The sequence below is a fragment of the Dromaius novaehollandiae genome, chromosome 23 (assembly GCF_036370855.1).
Source record: "Dromaius novaehollandiae isolate bDroNov1 chromosome 23, bDroNov1.hap1, whole genome shotgun sequence".
NCBI classification, from domain to species: Eukaryota; Metazoa; Chordata; class Aves; order Casuariiformes; family Dromaiidae; genus Dromaius; species Dromaius novaehollandiae.
The window spans coordinates 4,756,181-4,778,635 of NC_088120.1; the positions used below are offsets into that span (position 1 = coordinate 4,756,181).

At 46.0% G+C, this 22,455-nt stretch overlaps 1 protein-coding gene and 1 long non-coding RNA gene across 2 annotated transcripts; one reads left to right on the plus strand and one right to left on the minus strand.

Annotated features, from left to right (window-relative positions):
* Positions 1-6,044: 6,044 nt before the first annotated feature.
* EDN2 (endothelin 2) lies at positions 6,045-11,885 on the minus strand. The gene is made up of 5 exons (XM_026096639.2): positions 11,669-11,885; positions 11,200-11,344; positions 9,925-10,044; positions 9,003-9,092; positions 6,045-8,216 (listed from the first exon to the last, which is right to left on the minus strand). The coding sequence occupies exons 1-5, from the start codon at positions 11,730-11,732 to the stop codon at positions 8,105-8,107; spliced, it is 531 nt and encodes a 176-aa protein (XP_025952424.1). The 5' UTR covers positions 11,733-11,885; the 3' UTR covers positions 6,045-8,104.
* Positions 11,832-20,375, plus strand: LOC112981182 (uncharacterized). Its single transcript, XR_003258641.2, has 3 exons — positions 11,832-12,160; positions 14,766-14,946; positions 15,512-20,375. It is a non-coding gene; the product is annotated as an uncharacterized LOC112981182 (long non-coding RNA).
* Positions 20,376-22,455: the final 2,080 nt, after the last annotated feature.

The following is a 22,455-nucleotide window of genomic DNA, read 5'->3' on the forward strand; positions in this document are numbered from 1 at the left end:
ACGGAGCTTGGCTTTTATAGGCAGGAATGGGAATATTACCCAAAAGCAAGTTTGGAAAAGAGTGACAAATCCATCAAGCATGCAGCCCAGCATAATTAAGCAGCATTCTTATTCACGTCATCTCCTGGCTCTGACATAGGTTTTATTATAGTCATTATGAAGACAGATATTACTTTTGGATTGACTCACTTGATGGGTTGATCAGCACTTTATTGTAGCCTCCAGTTATAGCACTTTTTATGGCATCCAGAAGAACTTAACCATTAGCACACTATTAGGAAGCACACTGGCAGCTGATTAAGTTGCTGAAGGTCAAAGACATTTTTCTTAATTGTTCCATGTGTGCTCCCTCCTCCTCCTCCTCCTCCAATGGAGCTGGAGGGAGATCATTCTGTTTTAATAATAAAGTCACAGAGGCATACCTCGTATTTGCCATCAAATCTCCTGGGAGAGGGTTATTCACCATTTAAGATCTTGTCTAAACTGTTATGGTCTCGCTGCTGAAATGAACTCTTGGAGATTTTCATGGTGTGTATTGCAAACTACAGAAAAAGCCATCAGGGCAACTTACTGAATTGGTTAACACATGTTGCAACTAATGTGCCATTAGGGTCATAATAAAATGAACGCATGGATATGCTGAAGGGAGCTCTCTGTCTCTGTGAGGGAAGGCAGGATGATTTTCTAGCTTATGACAGACTCTCATGTCTCCCAGGTATATTGCCAGAACAAGCCTGCCAAAGACAAGAAATCTGGAGTTCATAGAAGTCTTTCTGATCAGCCTTGCTATCTTTTCCTTTGCAATGTAGCACATCAGTTGCCTTCCTGTTAATTCATAAGGGGAGATTGCTCTGCAAGGTGTTCATATCCTGTTCTTCAGACTGTACCAACAATGCACTGAGCTGTATTTTCAGTGCGCTCCAGATGCACTACAGGAACGCATATTTCCAGCACAGACACTTTAACAGAGCCAATGGGATCCTTCGGTTCACTGATGCAACCAGAAAAAAAAGTGCTTGTATAAATCAGAAAACAAGTAGCTTTCCCCTCTGTGCTCCTCATGTCAGCAGTGTGCATCCCTAGGATGGCAGCACAAGGCTAAAGGGAGGATACCCCCTTCACTGAACTGCTTCCAAACAAATCATTGCCAGAGATGAACTGGGAGCCCTTGAAAGCAACAGCCAGCTTTGTGCTCCAGGGGAAGGTGCATGTCCGGTGCTGGGACATGGCTCTGCTGAATGCTTTCTTCGGTTGCAGGGCAGGTTGAAGGCTTCAGCTCCCTTCTCACACAGACTGTTGCTAAGGGTGCTCACATGTCGCATGTTACACCAAGATCCCTTGCAGGATTAAGGATGTACTTACCTGGAGCTCATTGCCAGGGTGGGGCATGAGCCTGTATTCCTTACCCAGTACAGCTAACGACTACAATATTAAACTATGTGATTACTTAATCTGACTGTGCCCATTTAACTTTTTTGTTTCAGCTACCACCCTCCTCCGAGCCTTCTGTTCTCATCTGAGATGAGAAACTAAAATCACTAGAACTTGTTTCTATGGTAGAATACACCTGCAAAAGCTTGATGGTTCTGGCAGCCTCCCACATTTCAGAATCTCAGCCAGGTATTTAGATGCTTGTGCGGACTTCATCTTTCAGCTATGGAGTTGTCTGACCCAATGGAGTTCACTAAACCAGCAGAAATCTCGTCCCTGCTTTCTTCCAGGCTGCATTTCTACTAGCTCAGTGTGCTCGATCAGCCCACTGAAGTTTAGAATAGCACCAGAGCCAATGCAAAGAGAGCAAATGGGGGGGGGGGGGGGGAATGAGGACAGAGGAGTGCAGGCTTGCTGCAGGTTTTGGGGTCAATCAGGTCACTTCAGGAAGCCTCTCCCTCCAAGGGTTTAGTGAAACCATCTCTCCTTTACAGGGCAGCCTTCTGGAGCTGTCCTGTGAAGAGGAACAAGCTATTTCCTTTTGATGAGGGAGTGGTAAGGTTGCCTCAAAGGTGTTATGGAAGTTAGATGGGGGAGAGGTCCCCAGTTACTCATCAGAGAGTGGGTGTGAGGTTGAGGAAAGGATTTTAAAGAGGCTCAGAGGTAACATAATGCTCCTGCTGAGAGTGTCAGCGGAAGGTGTGACAGACGGGGGAATGTTCCACCCAGCAGTTTTACACTGGCTCTACCTGCCTCAGTCTCCCTGCCTTGCGCTTTCTTACCAATCCCTTCTTAGAGGAAGTGGTTAAGGATTAAACCTGAGACCTAGTTCTCATGGGAGGGATTTCAGTGTTCTCTACTTCATTGTCAGCTGAATCAGATAAAGGAGGGAATTTCAGGACAATTGAGATTTCAGTCCTAGAGAGAGATAAAGGAGAAAGCTGTAAGTGTTGGGGGAAAGACTTAAACTAGGAAGCTCACAGGCTTGAAACTCCACCTGAGTAACCCTCTCAACCTTGAGCCTGCATTGAAATTGAGCTGGACCAAACCTGGGTTTGAGGAGCCCAAGAATTAACCTCTTTACCTGCAACTTCACATTAACTGGGAAGCTGAATGGCCTGTGACTCTTCCTATTTCTTCTCCCAAGGTGGGAAGTCCTTGTGTGGAGGCACAGGGACTGCTGTAGTGAGGCCACAGACTGTGGTCAGGTACTGTGATATCCATACCTGGGCAGCACATCACAAAGAACTCTCCTCACCCCACAGCTAGAACACCTTGAAGATATGTGATGCAACTGATCACAGACAGCTCACAGGCCTGTGACAGCAGGCATGAATAATGTTAACTTACATTTGTTGTGCATCCACCCGTTCTTGGCTCTAGCCTGCTGAGGAGAACTGGTCAAGTCAATGATCTTTGCACCCAGGACTGTTGGTTCTAGAGGCAAGAGTTAGCAGCTTTCAACACAGAAACTTACTCAAGCTCTGCATTTTCTTTGGCCAAAACTGCCCATTGACACACACAAATTCCCCCTCAGTCTGAAGGCTGCAAGCCAGGCCAGTGGGCTATAATGTGGACAAGGCCAAGTGAGCGGGAGCCCCTAAAGCCATGCTCAGGGATGAAGGAGGCTGAGGAGGCCCAGTTTCATTTAAAAACATTATTCTAATCTTGACTTTACAGCACAAGAGTTCACAGGAGGTATATAGGCTTTAGTGTCTCAGAGCTTTGGCTTTAGTCACACAGAGAAGTGACTATTCACTTTAACAGATGGAATACTATAGAGAGAGCCCCAGCTACTGCACAGGCCAGCAGTAGTATCTGGGAGGTACATATTGCTGCTCCATACCACAGCCTCCGCTGGCCTCACAACTCAGGCCAGAGGTGTTGAAACCAAGGGTATTGGGAACAGCTGCTGGCCCATGGGAAAGCATCACCCTATGCCCATTATGTAACATCTCTTCCCCTCCTGTTGCACCCAAGGTCTTATTATTTAAGGCCCAGCTGTTCTGTGGGGTGATCCAAACAAAAACAGAGCAAAATAATAAAATTCTGGGCAAGAAAATATTCTAGCAGAGCAGATATCTGCTGTGGGCAGCTTCTGCTTTCCATGGAAGTATTAAAGCCTGGCAGAGACCTTGAGCAAACAACAGTCCAAACACACCTCCCTGAAGGGACTCTTCTGTTTTTATATTAACATATCCATTCCCAAGCAGCATCTAGCCAGCCAGCCAGCCAATGTGAGATGTGAATGAAGTTACATCAAAAACCGTGTCTTTTAACCTGATGGTGACAAATTGTCCCACAGTGCAGAAAGAAAGTTACCTGCTTGCAGGCTAACTAGGAAGGGCTCTTCTTCAGGAATTCCTGCTGCAGAAAAAAATGCCAGAGTCCTATTCAGGGCACAAGAGTTCTTGATTTATGGCAATTGTCAATCATATGAAGGACTGCTGAACCAAAAAGTCATAACAGAAAATACAGTGTCACTTATACTTAGAACTGGCTTAGGAAGCTACCCGCTTTCCTGAAATTCCCTCCTTAATGAAGTTTTGTTATCCTGTTCTTTCCTTTTATATATGAAAGCATAAAATATGCCTTCTTCAAACAACTTGATCTAATATTTATCACTGAATTCAATAATCTCAAAATGAATGCAGCCCTATCTTCTCCCTTTTCACTCTAATTAAGATGCTTTTAAGCATCTCCCTTCTCTTTTGCCCTTGGGTGATACTTACTTAGCTCTTGTAATTAAAATTGTACCCGAAGGACTAGGCAATGTACAGACATTGGCATTATTCCAGGCAAGGCCATGGGGTTACAACCAAGCTCGACCAGTCCCTCAGCATTTTATGGGACATTTTGAGAGGTCTTGTATAAGAGCCTAATGAGGAGCTCTTCTGAGGTTTTGTGATCAGGGTCTTGGGAGACTTTCATGGATGCCTGGCCTGAGGTACTTTTATCCTGTTTTTCCAAAAATGTTGACTTTCAGTATTTCCCTCCAGAGAACTCACCAGAGAGTCCAAGGCTTCCCCAGTTGACTGTGAAAAGCTAGCCCTGGAAGATTTGCCATAGTTCAGCCTCATGAGGAAATTTTTCTCCATTAACTGATCTTAGAGCCAGAAGAAACCAAATGGATTGGTTCAAATCTTCCCTTGCCCAGTTAGGAAGTCTTGCTTCAATCATACATGCTGCAGTAGAGCTAGGGAGCGCTTCTCAGATGCACTTCCAGCAAAAGCAAAGCGCTCCTCATGTTATTACCCTCAGAGACGGTCGGGCCTTGGGCTGTCCCAATAGGAATGGTTTCATTCTCTACAAGGAGGGGAAGGCAAGCCTTCTTTCAGGCTGACTAAGGTTATATTTCCCCTGTGATTTAAGAAAGACAAAAAAAGGCTGGGCCTGACTAACACTAGCTTAATAGACATTCTTGGTGATGTAGAAATCTTTCCCAGGAAATGAATAAAATTCCACCAGCCCTCAGCTTCCTCATTCACACCACCTGACATCAGCTGTAGCAGGACACCTTGGAAATTACAGAAAACAGGCAGAGTTTTCAGGCCTGTTCTGGGACAAAGCTGAGCACAAGGAGGAAGAATAGCACCTTAGATTTCATATATAGGAAATTTAAGCCTGTTCTGTGTTGCAAGGTATGTTTTTTCCCTTCATTTTATCTGGCACTTTATCTGGCATTTTAAGGAACTTTTTGTCATGGCATTTAAAGTCATAAGAACCACACAGCTGAAGAAATCCGTTTTTCACCCACCACCCTGCCACCAAGTCAAAGAGAGGAAGTCCTGGTCATGGGAGATGCAGTTCAGCCAAGTATGTTGGGCAATAGGAAAGGGCAAAGGCTGTAGTTCTCTAACCTACAGTTCCCAGAAGTTATGCAAACCCCCAAAGAAATGCATTAGTGCAAGGCATGCAAAAAGCACATTATTATTAGCATATTATTATTTTAATGTTTCTTTTTACTCTCCTCCTCACAGCTGCACCATACAATTCACTGAATTGACTATGGCAGAAAAATCTATGTGGTCTTCATGCACAGCTTTTAATGCAAGATGAGCTTTTCTTTTACCGTACTTTAAAAAAAAAACAAAAAAAAACAAAAAAAAACAAAAAAAAACAAAAAAAAACAAAAAAAACAAAAAAAAACAAAAAAAAACAAGCAACAATACACCCTCAGATCTAAAAGACAGTGGAGGCTGAAGAGGGTATGTCGTCCTTCAGTCCCTGTGAGTCTCATATCTATGATCACACTGCTGCTAAGATTTGTAGCACAGGACTCCACCATAGGAAAACACAGACAGGATCACTTGGCACAAGGATTCAACCTGCTGTCAGCATCCGTAGTCTTCAGTACTCCAGGCTGGGGATCATTTCATATCTATGTTCCCATAGACATCCAGAGAGGAACAACGTATTTCTTTTTCCCTTCAATCAGCTGGATGAATTCACTATGAACTGAGAGTTGCTAAGGATGTTTCACAAAACTACATAGCATGCCCATTTTCACCCAGCTCTGCAACCCCACTTACTTCCACAGTACTTCTGTCCAACTGGGTTTCTTTTGCTCCAGCCACCCCCATCCAGACATGTAATAAGGAACAAAAATAGTATTGACTTTTGTCATTATTTATTACAAATTAAAGTTTAAAAATTATCATCTAAAAACCAACAGATTTAAATAAATATACAGATGTCAGGATGCTACATATGGAATGTGTGCAATAAGTTACTAAAAGAGGAGACATCATACACACACGAGGAGATATACATAGTACTTTACAGCAGTAGTTTTATTTTAAATTACTAGGCTCACATTAAACCATGTGCAAAGTTTTCTTTGGAACAAACCCTTTCAGGATTTTTTAGAATGACTGAAACCTTCAGAAGGTCAAACAGAAAAAGTTTCTCTGCAGCTTTGGGGACCAAATGATTTGTCTGTTGTTTCATTTATGATACAATCAGTTGGTCTCATTTTCTCCCCCTTTAGGGCTTACAATAAAATTAAGGAAATATTTTGCATGTCCAATGGGACTACACTTGCAACAGCCACAGATTTTGGTCCACCACCAACTTCAAGCAGGCTTTTAAAATGTTCATGTGTAATACTGGATTGGGCAGCAAGGGGGACCAAACAGTGGTTCCAGGAGAGCAATTATTTATCTGCACTACCCAAATGACAGTTGCAGCCACGCTTTAGAATAGAAGTTAATCTGCCCAGGCAAACAAAAGTGCATTTGTAATACAGCTCCAAAGCCTTAAGACTGCCTACAGGACGGGTTTCAAGGCTCTGGGCTCAGTGTTCTTCCAAATTATTCCTGCCCCTCCTCTGGGCCAGCAGTGCTGTGCTGCTCCAGGCCTGGCAAAGTGGCCACAATTTTGGCTCTTGTTTAAATCCAACCCTTTCTGAGGATGTGCAGACAGTGCCACGCTCTCATCTTGGTGATCTTTTTCTCCACATTAATCCCACCCGGCTGCCCCTTGCCTAATGCACTCTATTTCAGATTACACTTCTCTTAGTGACATGCTATTCATGCTGGTCATTTACTATAGAGTCTGACTCAAAGACTTGATCTAAGCGAAGCAGCAAGCAAGCCTCTGCGTGCTATTTTCCCACCACCCATCTTCTCTGCCCCTAGCCTTTCTTTTCAGGCAGAGCCGAAAGCAAGCTGGGATGTTAGGTTAAGAGGTGGAAGTTCTCTGCTCCACAAGGGGTATGTCTAAGGAGGTGAGACAGATTCATACCACTGAACTCACCTAGACTAGCAGTTTGGCTCTGCACCTAACCTAGCAGGGCCCCTTCCCCAGGTTACAGGTGGCTCTATGCATGGGGCTCCTACCCAGCTGTAGCAGGAGCAGCTACAGAAATGCGTCTCCACTTGAGCCTCCCCATCCCTGTTGCCTCTGTACCCAGCGGGCAGGGGTCATGCTTGGATTTGATGCAAGCTCAGATGTAAACAAGCTATCCTCCATCTAAACAAGAACCACTTAAGGGTAGTCCTTCAGTTAATTGCTTAGCCATAGAAAGCCACTGACTACTCAGCTAGCTTTCAGGCTGCTAGAACATTCATTATTGTTAGAGCTGGGAGCTGTTTTATCATGGGAGTCTCGTTCATATGCACATCACACTGTCTGACAAGTAAGAGAAGAGTGCAAAGATGGGCCCAGGTAGGCCCTACTGGAATCGGTTTATCCCCGTCTACAATGGCCAGCCAAACCATGTTTGAATGGAGTCAAGCTGGAACCACGTTCAAACACGGTTCAAAGGCAGAGTAGACCAGGCCTGTGATAAGGGAGTTCAGTGCTGCCAGGTCCAGAACTGCACATAGCTGTTTGCTTTGTAAGTGATTCAACTGCCCAGGGTGGGCTGACCATTTGTCTAGGTATCCAGTGCAGAGTTTAGCTGATACTCTACCAGTAAGACCCTTGCCTGATCCAAGAAGGCACAATTCAGCTCCACAACACATCTATGACTGTATAGAGAGATTCTGTTTTCCCTTTACAACAGTCTCTGGAGTGCATGCAGTACTGGTTCACTCAACAGGAGCATGGAGACTTCCACTTCTTCCCCTTCCGCTTATGGCCATTCCTTCAGCTCTAGCTACCAATAGCGGAGTTAGTGGCACCCACAGGACTCCAAATTCTTCTGGTGAACTTGGTTTGCACCTGTTCCTTATCTCTTTTTCTTCCAGATGTTTTTCTTCCAAGGCAAAACTGTTGGCTGAGCATTCCTCTGAGAGCGGTGCTGCTGTTTGCCAAACTGCAAATTGGAGATGGCAAGATCCCTGTAAACAGAACAGACAAGACATTCAGTTTCCCACCCACTTCTTACCACTCAAGAATAGCTTGCATTATAATATTTACCTACTGTTCACCAAGTTCTTTTACAAAGTAGAAGATGGGAGAAGGAAGGGGAGGCTTCTAGCTGTGGCTGCATTAAATCACAGCAGAAATCCAACTATAACAAAATCCCATTTCCACTAGTGGCCAGCGATGAAGGCTTAAAGGAGGGTCATGCCCTGCTGCATCCCAAGCAATACTTCAAGATCTGCCCTCCAGAGATTGCTTCCAAAGCATCTGGTTTAACTGCAACCAGTGAGCCTCTCTTCCTTGAATTTGCCAACTCCCTTTAACTTGTTTACTCTTCTGGAATCCGCACCTTCCAGCAACAACTTCCACAATTCAATTCTGCAATGTGAGGACAGCTATTTCCTTTGGTCTAGAGCTGCTTCCCAATCACCTCCCCTGTGTGCCCCTCCTCCCACCCCCTTCTTGTACATCACCTATTCACCTGTTCCATATCAGAGGAACCTCCCCCACTCCAATGAAGAGTTATATTTCACATAATATTGCTCCAGTTTTGGAGGAGGCTAATGACCCTTGCTCCCTTAGCCTTTAGCCTCCAATCCTTTATAAAAAGGGAGCAAAAAGAGTCAAGTCCACTAACTTAAATGAAGACCATAGGGAGAAGCCAGGTCAACTCCAAGTAGAAACTACAGTCTGGGGTCACAACCCCAGATTTTAAAGTGTTTATGAGGGAAGGTTAGAGCTAGTTAAAATGGCACACTCACCTGAGAGCTCTCAGCAGACCATGCTGGGAAGGCTTCACGCCACTGCTCTGCAGAGTGTTCATCGATACTCCAGAACTCCCTGGGAGCTTCCTAATAAGCAAGAAGAGATATACATAAGTCACTCACATCCAGCCATAATAGGGCAGGTACCAGGGGGAGTGTTGCTCTAACATTCGTGATGACAGCTGAATGCATGTTTTCTGAAGGGTTAATTGCAGCTATTTATAGATCACATTTACTGTTACCCTTTTTCTGTCAGATGCCACTCAATTCATGATCACATTTAATGACTTTTTTTTAATTATTCCTTTGATTGGAAATTAAAGACAGATGTCTACAGTAACGTTGTTCCCCACCTCTCCACCATGTAAGCACACCCGTATACTGCTGGCTGAAGTGAGACAACTTACTGAGAGCCTTTATGCACTACAGCGAGCAGGCTACAGAGAACTACAGAAGATATTTGACCACCGAACCCCGGCTCCCAGCAGTACTGCTCTCCTGCAGCCTCTCTCGCACCTGAGCAATGCGGGAGATGCTAGTGTCTAAAGGCCAGCTACACACCTTCCGCTCACCCCTCTCCCAGCTTGTTGCTTGCATCTCCCTTCCCAGGAGCACACCCAGCACTTCCTCAGCCTCCTGGCACCAGGAGGGATGGAGGTAACATTGTTCGTGTCAACCAGTAAAGAAACCACTGCACAGCAAAAACACCCTCGTGACACTCTGCCAGAGCTTCTTGGGAGGGGTATGAAAGCCACTAGACAAGTTCCAGCTGTTTGCAAAGAGCTGCACAGCCATCCCTAGGGAGTTTGCAGAGTTACTCTTGCTCCTAAGCTCTGGCTGTCTGGTTGCACCCTTGCCGGCAGACCCCAATGGCAGCGAGATCTGAAGGCAGGGCATCCCCCAGACTCATTCAACTTACCCAGGCTTTGCCTGGCAGAAGGTGGCACAGATGCTGTCCCTTGAGTGCGAGCACTCGCACCTGTTCAGGGATCTCTTGCGACGCCTTGGCGGGCTTCCCAGGCCATAGGGAGCGGTATGTCTGTTAAAAACAAAAGAAGTCAGCTATGCAGCTAACTTTATTGGCCAATAGGTTTATAATACAGTCTTGGAAGGCAGCCAAGCCAGTGCCATAATAATAAGAGACTCATCTATAAACACGAGGTGAAAAGGCCACTGATATTTCCAAGCCTTTAAAATTCAGCTGCTCTCCCACCTACTGTTTTCCCCACCCCACCCCTCCCAGGGAGATTGTTGTGCCAGGGCTAGGACATGCTGGGCTGCAAGTAGAGTTTGTTTTCCTTGCCGCAGCTCAGGCACCCATGCAAGTGCTGCCACACAGGCCAAACTATGAGCGCTGGTACTGCACAAGGAGTACAACTGCCTCAGTACACCAGCCTCTAGCAATGAACGGCCACTTTCGCAAGCACAGAGATGTCAGGGCCTCCCACTCCCCCTCATCCCCAGGGGTTTTTATACCCAGGACATATTGTAAATCAAGGTATCCTGAGGCCATAATAGGCTCTTCTGATCACAGGATACTTTCAGAGCTGTTAAGTGTGTGCTATGCTTGATCACAATCTATTCTCCCAGTGTTTAGGATTGGCAGTGACTGCAGCTATTCTCAGAGCAAGCAGTTAGTTGTAATTGCGCATTAGCAAGCATGACTATAACCACACCTGAGTACCTGTGTTTTGATACAAAGTGACGGCCATTGGTCTGAAACTGCCTGGAAATCTGCTTCAGCATTCTTGAGGGCAGGACTTGGCAGCCACGAGGCTTTAGTGCCAACCCACCACTGCCTAATTAACAATACTGGCAGTCAGGAATCAGGGTTGCAATTTGCAAGAGGGAAAAGCAACTTTCCTGACTTGCTGCAAGTTCTAACACCTTGGCGTTACTTTCACCTTGCTGAGGTATGAATTTCAATAAAAGACAATGCAGGAGGAGGCAGCATCCTGTGCTTTCTTCCCCCCTCCCATCTGCGGGATACTGGAACTGAGCAGAAGCAGTTAGTCCCTTTCTAGAAGCTGGAAAAGGCTGAACTTGCAGCACTCCCCAGAGCAGATGCTACTAGAATCTCACAGGACTGGGATACTTTCTCACCTTCCTCTCATCTATCCCCATCCTTGATCAGAAAGGCCTGACATTTACTCATCAACAGCCATCTGCCCCAGAAAGCCACGTTCATGCTCACCCAGGTGTGTTGACCCAGATAATATCCAGGTGACAAAAGTAAATGCATTCCTTATCCAGCCAGCTGTTGCAGGAACATCGCTTGGTCCTCAGGTGCGCGGCACCGGCTGCAGCACGGTGGGAATCCAGAGGAGGATGGGTCATACCTGCAGCAGAAGGAGGAAGGGATCAGTCTGGGCTCGGTGCAAGCGCGCTGGCATGCCCGTCGGTATGTCACCTCCGCAATCACACCTCCGGCACGGACTACGCCGATTTCAACATGCAGCGGTTTTACAGGAGGTGCAGCCTTGCTGATCAGGCTGCAGGACTTGCACAGCCCCCGGCGCTGGGGAGGCTGCCCCGGAGCAGCAGCGCGGCGCCCCAGCCGTGCCCCCACCCCCGGAGCGGTCCCGGGAGACACCCCGGAGCCGGGCGCCCTCCGCGCAGCCCCGCTCCCCGCGGCGCCGAGCCCCCTGCAGCCCGGGGCTCACCGTCTTCCAGGAGGGCGCCGAGGGCGAGCGCCAGCAGCACGGCGCCGGCGGGGGGGCTGAGCATGGCGATGGCGAGGCGCGGGGCTTTGCAAGAGGCTGTCGGGGTTTGGGGGTTTTCTCCCCTCCCCTTTGCTGTTTTCCTCCTTTTTCTTCCCCTGCTCTGCTTCTCCGCGCAGTGCCTTAGCGGGAGCTGCCGAGAAGCCTCTGGAGCCAGCGGGTGCCTGGCAGGTGCTTTATAGCCCCGCCGCCGCCGCGTCACGGCCCCGCTCCGCCCCGCAGCGTGCAGCGGCCCGCGGGGGCAAACAGCCGCGGCGCGGGCACGCGTGGGCCCCGGGCGCTCCGCGGGGCCACGCAGGTAGCCCCCGCCGCGCCGCGCTGCACCCGCGGGGGAGGCTGGGGGCTGCTCCCAGCCCCGCCAAGGCTCCGGGACAGCCCGCCGCCCCCAAAGGCGGTGGTTGCGGAAAACACGCGTGGCCCCCCACGCTGCAAGCGGTAGGGAAGCGGGGGATGGGGCTCGGCGGGGTGGAGGGGAGAAGTTCCCTTGCCGGGAGGTCGGCAACCTTTTGCAGCCTGGGGCTGCCGTGCGGAGGGCGGCCGTGACGACGGGCACCCCTTGGCGCAGCCGGGGGGTTGTCCCGCGTGGGGTGGCCCGGGGGGGTCTTGCGCCTGTCCCCGCGGCGGGGCTGCGGGCCGGGGGCCGGGGCCCGCCGGCTGCCGCGAGAAGCAGGCGGTAATTTGCGGCCGCGGCCGGCAGATGGAGCGGGAGGGGTGCAGGCAGCGCGGGCAGCGTGGGAGCGCGCCTGCCCCACGCGTGGCGGCCGGGTCGGTGGGAACGTGGCCCGGGCGCACGCGCTGCCGTCGCAGCTTCACTGCGGAGGGCTCCCCAGGCTGCCTGCGGGCCGACGCTGCGCCTCCGGGTGCAGTGCAAAAAGTTCAAGTGCAACGGAACAGGTTAGTGGGCTCACTTGGTCTGCACAGTAACACTGGGTTGATTTAGCCTAAACCAAGGTGGTCATATAATTCAAGCCAAATGTAGTTCAGTTTAGTCCTAATGACTTCTAACTATAATATAATACACCTATTAAATGAAATTTAGAGAGTCCCTGCTTTTCCTTCTCTCCTTTTGCATGAAATCAGTTTAGTCTTTTGCAAGGCTGAGCAATTAGAATGTCTTGCAATAAAACTTCCCTATTGCTGCCTGCTTTTGCTTCCTTTGACATTAATGATGGCATACTGGATACTCTCTGCATATTTTTAAGGATATGAAGAATATAAAATATTCCAGTCACCTCTTGGAGTGCACAAGCAGACCAGCAAAGCAGCTTCATCTTGCCTATCATGTGTGTCATGCAGGAGGAGGAAACTGTCTTCTAGGGAAAGCATTGGGTAATGACCACAGGAGGGCTGGATAACAGCTCCCAGGCACCGCACATTCCCTGGAGCCACCACTCCAGCTTGGAGACGCAACTCCTGGATTCTCAAATCTTTGGCGAATCTTGGGAGTGGAATATGCTTGGGAATGAGGGAAGGTTAGAAGAGTCAACATAGAACCGCCGCTATGCTCAACTGTTCTATGTCAAGGTGGTTTTAAAGGCTTCTTAGGAAAGGGAGTGTATTTTTATCTGTTTACCCTGAACTGTTTAGGTTTTTATTGCACTGTTGTCATGAACAGATGCAGGCTGTTGTCAACTACAGTGAATCAGTGTGAGGTCTCGTGTGAAGTGTAACACATGCTAGAAGCAGTGAAAAGAGAAATAAGAAAAAGTACAGTGAGCCGGGAAGTAAGATGGGTTTGAACTGCATTTCTGCAAACAAGGAAAGAGACTTTAACATTTGCTTGCACCAAGCACCAGTGTGAATGCCTCTCTGTATTCATGCAAAATGAACACAGAGGATGTGTGCAGAGGAATACCCATACTGGGATCAAACAAATGCTCTGGGGAAATTATTGCGTTATTCACCAAACAACTGGGTCTATGGTGGCAGATTAGAGCAGAGGTACTGTAGAGAGCTCCATTTATTGAGTCTGAATGAAATGAGGGAGCATAGGAGGCCAGGGCAAATGAAAAATGTACAGCTGGAGGTGTAGCTAAAGTAGCAGGGTTAAGGGAATGTTAGGGAATATCAGGAATAGTGAAAACTATTTCAAAATAATGAGAAAGCAAAGATATAATTGATAAAATAAAACTTCAGTGTGAGAGGCAAACAAGAAGCTGTACAGGAGGAAGGTTTTTAACCACTGTAGCAATGCAACAATCATTCTAAAGTTGACAGGGAAACACAATAGCAGCGTTACCTGTTACAGCCCAGTATTCCAGCTGTGCCAAGTTTCAGAGTGATGTCAGACCTAGGATACTATATGACATTCCAGATGCCAATTCAGTGATATAATACACCTCCTTTGGCTCCAACTTCTGAGGTCCTGATTCTGGTCACTACAGAATGAGAGAAGATATTCTCGACGTGGGGGAGCTAATACCACAACAATAGTTACCCACACAGAGAAAAGGCCAGGGAATAAATGACATCATTAAGCTCAAGAAAAGGAGTGCTTTAAGGAAAATAAAACTTAGAAAGGGATAGTAGATGCTACCAGCCATTTTCATAAGGTATGAGACAGAGCCATGATCAAATGGCTTTCCAGGATTCATTTACTGAAAGCATCAACAGAGCGCTTTGTCACATAAAGACCCCCTCATGTCCTTGGGAAGGAAGAGGGGTCTTGAGCTGACCTGAGGTTTTGGAGATCTGGGTTCAAGCCGTATGCTTTACCAGAATCCTTATGTGGCCATAGCTTTGTCAGTTTACGTTTCCAAAAAGTGCCTGAAGCTGCAAGTGTCTGTAAAGATCTCTTACTGCAAGCGTAGAAGGCAAGTGCCCAGATGTTTGCTAGACATCTGCCTTCAATGCCAGGTGCAATAATATCTTTACAAACCAGTCCTTTCATCCAAGATCTTTCACTTGTATTGTTCATTTCTTATAAATTCCAAGAGTGATTTATACTGTTGCAGAAAATGGAGTACATGTTACACCCTCTTGTTCATATATGCCTACTGAATGGAGTTTGAACTCTTTCTTTTTTTTTTTTTTTCTCCAGGAAATACCCTACTGTGTTGAGCAGGCACAAACCTGACCAGCATATGTGTGGATGTTTGGCACCTAATCACTGGTGTTTCAGAGATCTTAAAGGATGTGAGACGACGGGCAAAATTCTCCATTTCTTTTAGAGATGTAAGAACCATGCAGAGAGGAGATGTGGTTGGGATTGCATTGACCAGGTAGGCAGGACTGTTTTGAACAAGCCTTGCCCAGAGAGCTTTGTCCACAGCTACAGACTTTCCATTTAAAAGGCTGATGGCTTTAAAAAGTAATTTACTTGTAGAGTTGGAAAGAAGAACTTCCAGATATAGGGCAAAACAGCTGTGTCAGGTTCAACCACCTCCACAGAATATTAATTGTGGTATCTATCTATGGTCATTTCAATACAGGCTGCTGATTTTAGGCAGTGTTCAGTTCCTCCCTCTATTGTGGACTTGTGGGTTCAGCTTGGACTGAGCAGTGCTTCTCCTTGACCTCCTAGATACAGAGAAGCTGCGTTGCTCTTGCAACTGTCCCTGTTCCCCTGATAAAGAGCAGGGGCTACTGCTTCCCAGGGCCAACACTCCTGGCATTATCGCCATGCTAAAATCACTAAGAAAAACAACCAGCTGGAGCAAAGAAACAGGTCTGTGCTACACAAACACAACTTCCAAAGAAGGAACAAAGGCTGTTCCCTGGGTCCTAAATTCCAATGATGGGCTTTGCCTCCTGCAGTTATTTTTTCCCTTTTGTTTCTGACTGTAGGAATACATTGTTCACTTCATTGTGAGGAGTTCCAGGCAGACATGACGAACGGGACAAAACAGCTCAAGAAAAGAGACGTCCCGTGCAGCATTCATGAAATACGCTGTTTGGAAACAAGGAACGAACAAACAGGAAAGCACTTTAACCATTGCAAAGACAGGATTCCAGCATGTTCTTGGCACCAGCAGGAACAATGGAGTGATGTCACAAGCCAGAATTCCCCATGGCGGATAGAAGTCCAGCAAATAATCGTAATTCTTGGGTACATTAGGAAAACTTTTCCGCAGTTGGTCATCCCCCACTGAGTCCCTGTTAGGAAGTATAGGAAAGAGACATTGTAAAGTGAAGTTTCCTTTGGGAGATCCCTCCCTGCCCCCAGAGCCAATGCATTAATTGTTATAAATCACTGCCTTCTGCTGACTACAAGGAATTTCAGTGGTGAGCAACGCTGCTGTCAGGAGGCTGAGCACAGGACTGCCTGAAGAATATACTTCACCCAGTGAAGAAGGGTGCACACAAGGGTCCAGATACTTGTAAGGGCAAAGGGACAGAAGCCCCATTAGTTATCCAGGGCTTTGAGCCTACACAACACCAATGCCAAGCTTTGCCCTTATGGTTTCAAAGGTGCTGAGAATGGCAAGGAGCTTAGGAAACACAGTCCTGCTTGAACAATCGCATTTGGAGAGTTTCCACCTAGTTTAAGGCTACCAAATGACATGAGCAATACCAGGCGTCCTCCAGACCCCAACCTCTCTATTTTGTTTTGGCATCAAGTCAGCTCCATGGAGAGTGACCTGAAATGCGTATGAAATTTGCAGTCATTACTGGGTTGGCGTTTACTGAGAGTGTGGACGGCTTCCACCTCCCCAGGACTTAGCTGCAGATGCGTGGGCAGCCTCTATGCAGGAGCACACCAGCTCTTGGCTGTCACTTTTCTTTTTTGCATGAATGTTGGTGTTAGTATGAGGGAGAGGTAGGACTGCTTAGCTGAGCAGGAAATGGCGTTTCCCTTTCAGTAGCAAATAGCGTTAATGAGCCTAAGCCAGCCTTAAAAAAAGGAAGCATTAAGACCTGAGTGCTTGCACACTTTACAGATATGTCCCTGTTCTATGTTTGTCTGTGGTCTGCATTATCAATGCCTGAATATACCGTGAGAGGCTGTTTACCCTAGTCCCCGTGTCAAGATTTTTGTGTGTTTTCCTGCTCTGGGAGTTTCCTGAGAAACCTTGCATCACTCACAGACATGGAGAGAGGCAGCCTGGACCCAGGCATTGGGCCTGCCATCGGAAACTGCTAGAGCTTTCCTCCTGCCTCCATTTCCCCATATCACAGAAGTGGCACAAGACTTCTCAGTCATGGAGGCAGGATATCCCCTAGGAAGGTGATGGGAGAAGGTTAGACAGGAAGGCAGAGAGCATTCCCTGCAAAACGAGGCTTTCTACCTCCATCCCTCCCAGTGAGGTGGGAAGGGTGCATGCAGCAGTGGCGGGGCTCACATTTGTGTGGATCATCTCTCACAGCCAGGAGCAGCCACCCTGGCTGTGGCATCATATGGGAAGTGTGTGACAGTACTTAACCCTTGACAGGATGCTGCGCTTTGCCTGCCTTGCATGTGCCTTGAGCCAGCCTGTTGAAATAAGGCTAATATTTGCCCGGCATTCCTCACTCTCTCAATGTAGGAAAGAATTATCTCAGATCTATACAGCATTCGGAGGATACAAAGACATAAGCTTTGCTTGGTGGGGCATGGTAGCATTTTCCTGATTGAGAGTTTAAATTTACAGTGGCTATGAGAGAGGAAAGGGAGAGGGGAGGCACTGAATAAAACTGTGTTGCCATTCTTCAGTGCTTCTCCACTTTAACTGAAGGTCTCAGCAGTTGTTTGGACAGGGCGAGTTTGGTATCATTGGGGTTATGGCAGTGATGGACCTGCTTGGGATAGCTGACAGAATGAGGCACCTGAAATGTTGCAATATAAGAAGCTGCTAATAAAAACTTAAGGTTGAGATGTGATTCTCAAGTGCCTTGGATGGGGAGAAATGAGTTGAATGGCTTAGAGACTCATGTAATTTACTGGGCTGTCTGCCTGTAGTCTAAGATGGTTATCACTGCTATACAAGTGTCATTAATTTTATAGCAGAGTAACTAGTACTTTAGTAAAAGAAAAGGGGTGGAGTGGGAGTGGGAAGAATTGCCTCTAGGACACCAGTATGAATCAAATTCAGGAAGGTACTGGCTAAAATGGAGATACTGTGAATATGCGAGTGTGTGATTAGCTTTGGAAGAGACGTTCAGCTTCATGCACCAAGAATCTCGTATTATGTTAGGCGTAGCTGAGACTTACAGTAGTGGCAGACTATACCTTATCCCTCCTGGCAGGGCTTGTCCACCATGCGCTTCAACATCTTCTACTGGCCATTGCCACAGATGACATGCTGGATTACAGATCTGATCTAGTCTGGGTTTTACAGTTATTATTTTGAAATCATAATAAAGGTGCTTCTGATGACACCCTTCCATAATGGTATGGAAACTCATGAAGAGAAAGGAGCTAGTAAAAACTTGCAACTTTCACACACCGAGAAATTTGATGAATTTTTCAACACACACAGTTCCTTCTATCAAAAAATGTAGGGACTTCAAAGGCTATGAACCCGTGCTATTCCTTTCTAGCTAGATGAGAAGCAAAACATGTTCATCCTTTTTCTATGGATGGAAAAGTTGCCTCAAAGGGAAATATTTGCAAGTATGAAAGTTTTTAATAGGGTTAAATTGAATGTCAATTACAAATCTGTCCCATGTGCCGGTCTGATTACATACTTTCTCTGCCCAAAGGGCAAGAAAAGAAGAGTGTGTGTTTAGGCAGCCCCATGGAGACATTCTTTGTAAGTTGGGTGTTCACTGGAACACTTTAATATGGATGTCTGCGTTTACTCCACCCTGATGGTTGAACTCCTTCTGATTTCCAGAATGATGAGTGACCTGGAATTTATAATTACAATAGGTGTAATGTAATTAATCACCACCTTGGAGCTGTCTTCCATCGCTAACTGCTTTATGATACCAATCCTTTGCAGCAAGTGCATGAGAACAGTTTGTGTAACATAACTATTTCCAGCTGAGACAAGTTCAGCAGAGCTCCTACCACCCGGACAGGCAGGAAGATCCCTTTCAGCTCTTCTGCAACAGCTGCTTTCTGCAAAAGCCAGGGTGTTGTAGGCTGCAGATACAGCAATGCTCAATATTCAGTTCAGATATGTCGTTGGCCGCACCAGCAGATGGCATGTAGCTTAAGTCCCCTTTAAGCATCTACTTTCTTTTTTTTCTGGCCAGCAGCTTATATCCATTTCAGACCTATTTTTCTAGTTCATTCTTTTTGTGGGGGTATTTGAGGTAAGAGTTTCTGTTCATGAGGCTGTAAAGATTTGTCACGGACAGAAACTTATCCTGAGAATGAGACAAATTAAATATAGCTTGAATAAAATCAAAGAAAGGAAGAAGAGAGAAAACACAGGTGTATGCCCTTTAAACTTCAGCACTCATACATGTGGTTAATTATTAATTATTGATATGGTTTATTGATACATTGATGTATTGATTCGTGCCACCTAAAGGACAGATCCCATTGTTCTGAACAATGTACAAATCCTTGACAGCCAGTCCGTAGCCAAAGAGTTTACAAAAATTTTCTAACAAGAAGTGGAGATGCAGGAACACTGAAGCCTTTGAGCATATCTAATTTTCCCCCAACTTTTGAGTATAGTAAGAAATGCAGTCCACAATTTTTGAAACGGTCAGTTTGTCATATTCAGCAAAACTATTTCATCTCTTAGGCTTACAATTTATTTCAAAATGTCACCCGATTTCATTCTCTTTATTTGCGAGCTCAAAATTGTAATGAAAAAATTTCTTCTGTCAAAATGCTTTTCTGCTTTCAAAACACTGTCAAAATGTTTAATCAGCATTGCAACTTTTTAACATTTTGTTTTTAAAAGAAATCAGAAATATTTGGTTTGAAAAAATAAAATTTCCAACAAACCAAGGAGGTCATAATTTCCATCCTGCTGTATTTTCAGTTTTAGTAGGAGATGAGAGACTCCAATATGCAGAAGTAGATAAGTTTGGAAAGGAAACAACAAAGTTTTACAAGAAATTTTAATTAAAGGAGCAGTAATGAAGTGCTGAGGAATCATAACACAAACTTGACAAGAGATCTATCTGTGCTAGCAGTGCCTCTCTGCAGCATGTCTCTGCCCTTGGACAGATGTAACCATAATTTCAGTTACTGGTTAACCTGCTTGCCATGAAGCTTCAGTTCTTAGAAGCTGGTTTATGCTATAAATCTTGGTATCTGCCTGCAAGGCCAGAGGGATCACAACTGAGAGAGGTTGTAACCAGATTTTCTGCTTTGCCAGAAATTCTTCAATCTTCTATTCCAACATAAAAAGATGTAAAACTATTTGGAATTTTGTATTAAAAAATTCCCACTAGCAATATAATTTCAGGTCTTAAAAATGTATTATTCTGAGCAAACAGTGGCAATTGTTTTCTCCCTTAAAATAATTTTAGTATAGTAAAACAAAGGTTTCATTTGGAAACTAATTTTGAAAGAAAAGGGATAATAATCATTTCCAAACTTGTTGAAATGAGACACTGTCAGATAATAAGGGTGTTTAATTTTGTTAGTTTTGCTGCTAATTTGTTGGTTTTGGTACAATACTTGTATTTGTAAAGAATGTTTACCAAACTGTGACTAGCTGTGTTTGTAATTCATCAAAAGTGGTTGTGTTTCTAACACTCAATTTGTCTCAATTTCCATGAAAATGGGGCAGAAGAAAGGAGTAAATCCTGTCCTTTTTCTTGCTACTGGTTGTTTTGTCTATTTATTCTATAAACTCCTTGGCTGTCTATGATGGGTCTGTGTACCTCTCTGACCCCAACTCAGAGATCAGGTCTCTAAACGGTGCTGCAGAGCAGGGAGCACTGTGTTGCCACTGAGTGTTTTTTCTCTGAAGGCCAAGAGTTAGTTATGTCTGACACGTTGGATGTTGGATGCCACAAACCATCTCCCATGTCACTGGAGATAAAAGAAAGTCTGGGAGAAAACAAGCCAGATGAGTAACAGAGGAGGTGAGAGGACTCAGCTCCCCCGGAGCAGCTGCTATTTATACCTCAGGGATTCCTCAAAATAGCCTCTTCTGTGTTTACGGGGTGGTTTTCTTGGCATGAATCATGAGGAGGCACTTTTTTTTCTCCTGCTCAGCATTGCCTGTGGGTCATGGGGTCTCATCAGCTGATGGAGGAGCTCAGCCCTGGATGGGCTGGTGGCAGAGAGGGTTTTCACGGAGCCTGTGGTAACCCGCACAGAAGGAAGCCCAAAACCCTTATCAGTCCCTCCCAGGCAAACCCCTCTCTTTGACAACCAAGGCTACATCACGCTGCCAGTCAAGAGCAAGTCCAAGCCTGCTATCCACCTCAGTTCATCCTCTGTCCACTTTATTTATGTCCAAGCTGAGACAAAGCCCTACAGCTCTTCTGAAGGGGAAAGCTCAGGCCCAAACATAGGCACAATTTCTCATTGATGTGCTCTGCAGTGACTAGCCATGGGGTGACAGAGTGAGCTAGTCTCAGCCCACCAGTGACAGACCAGGGGTGCTTTTACACATCCAGTCAGGATGGACACCTTGAACCCAAATGCAGCTCGTAATGTTGGTTGAAGGGCTCAGCCTGCTTAAACCCCATCTTCACCTGCAAAGAGGGGTGTAGCCTGAGGAGAAGGTATCAGGAACTTCAGTGGTCGCTGGTACAGTCACTGCCTCCTTTTCTCAGGTTCTTACTAAGGAGAGGTCTGGACATTTTCAGTGGAAATCAGACAAGGAGAAGAATGCAAACTAGCCCAAGCCACATCTCTATCCAGCCCTTCCATAATCCCCAGCAACATCTGCTGAGCTCTCCCTCTCAGCCGTGGCTGCACTCCTCTGTGCTCCCTTTGCAGCTGTCTACACCCCAGGTCTCAACAAGCCACATCTTTCTATCACTGTTTTCCCTTCACCTCTCAGAGAAGCATCCCTGACTCCTCATGGCCCCAAGTCAATCCCCCTCACCATTTTTTCCAATGATCTCTGACTTAGCTAGGCTTGGCCATAAGGCAGACGTGTTTCTCACTGCCCTTGCATAGACACAAATTTCCATGTCCTTTCATTTCCCTCTCTACAGTAATCCTAATCTGACTCACACATAAATTGTTAAACTTGATAATTTGATGACTATACAGTACTGAAAATCTCTGCTATTTTGGAAAACTGAGTTCAGCCCCATTTTCTGCTGCAAACTTCTACCAGGGCCCTGGACAATGCAAAATCATGGATTTTAAAATTCTGGGCATTTTTCTGCCAGAGTGGCAAAGCCAAAGTGATTTAAAAACAGAATTTGCATTTTCAGAAGTGCTTTCTCCCAGACGGTAAATCCTGAAAGTGCGGCCATGCATAAGGGAGAGTCAGAACTCAACCAGACTGAGCAGTGAGCTGCTTAAATTAGTGGGAATTACTAACAAGGGAGTTAGGTAGCTGTCAGGGTTGTTAACTGTGAATCATCTCCAGAAGTTCAATACAAAAACTGATCGGGCCTTTCTTGTCATAGATGGGACCCTGGAAGAAAAAGTTCTTTCCCTCCCATCTCAGTAGCCCACTGATTAGATGCTTATTTTCAAGACTCTAATCGGGATTTAATTAGCTGTACAAAATAGAAGGAGAGATAAGAAAGTCCCATCTCAGAAAACCTTACTGTATCCTACCAAGAGGACTCTCTGTTTAATAGCCCCAGTACGAAATAGGTAATGTGGTTATTCACACTTGGCCTCTCCCACAGCCCGGGAAAGTGCTGTAACCACTGGGCTTTGAGTCTACTAGTACACACACATGTCTGAGGACTCGTCTCTTCTGTCT

What these genes read in the sequence shown, in the direction of transcription:
- EDN2 (XM_026096639.2), bottom strand. Translation starts at nt 11,732, where the DNA reads ATGCTCAGCCCCCCCGCCGGCGCCGTGCTGCTGGCGCTCGCCCTCGGC. An exon ending in TTCTGCCAGGCAAAGCCTGG is followed by an intron (nt 9,093 to 9,924) that starts GTAAGTTGAATG and finishes CTTGCTTATTAG; the next exon opens with GAAGCTCCCAGGGAGTTCTG. An exon ending in GGTCTGCTGAGAGCTCTCAG is followed by an intron (nt 8,217 to 9,002) that starts GTGAGTGTGCCA and finishes TTCTGTTTACAG; the next exon opens with GGATCTTGCCATCTCCAATT.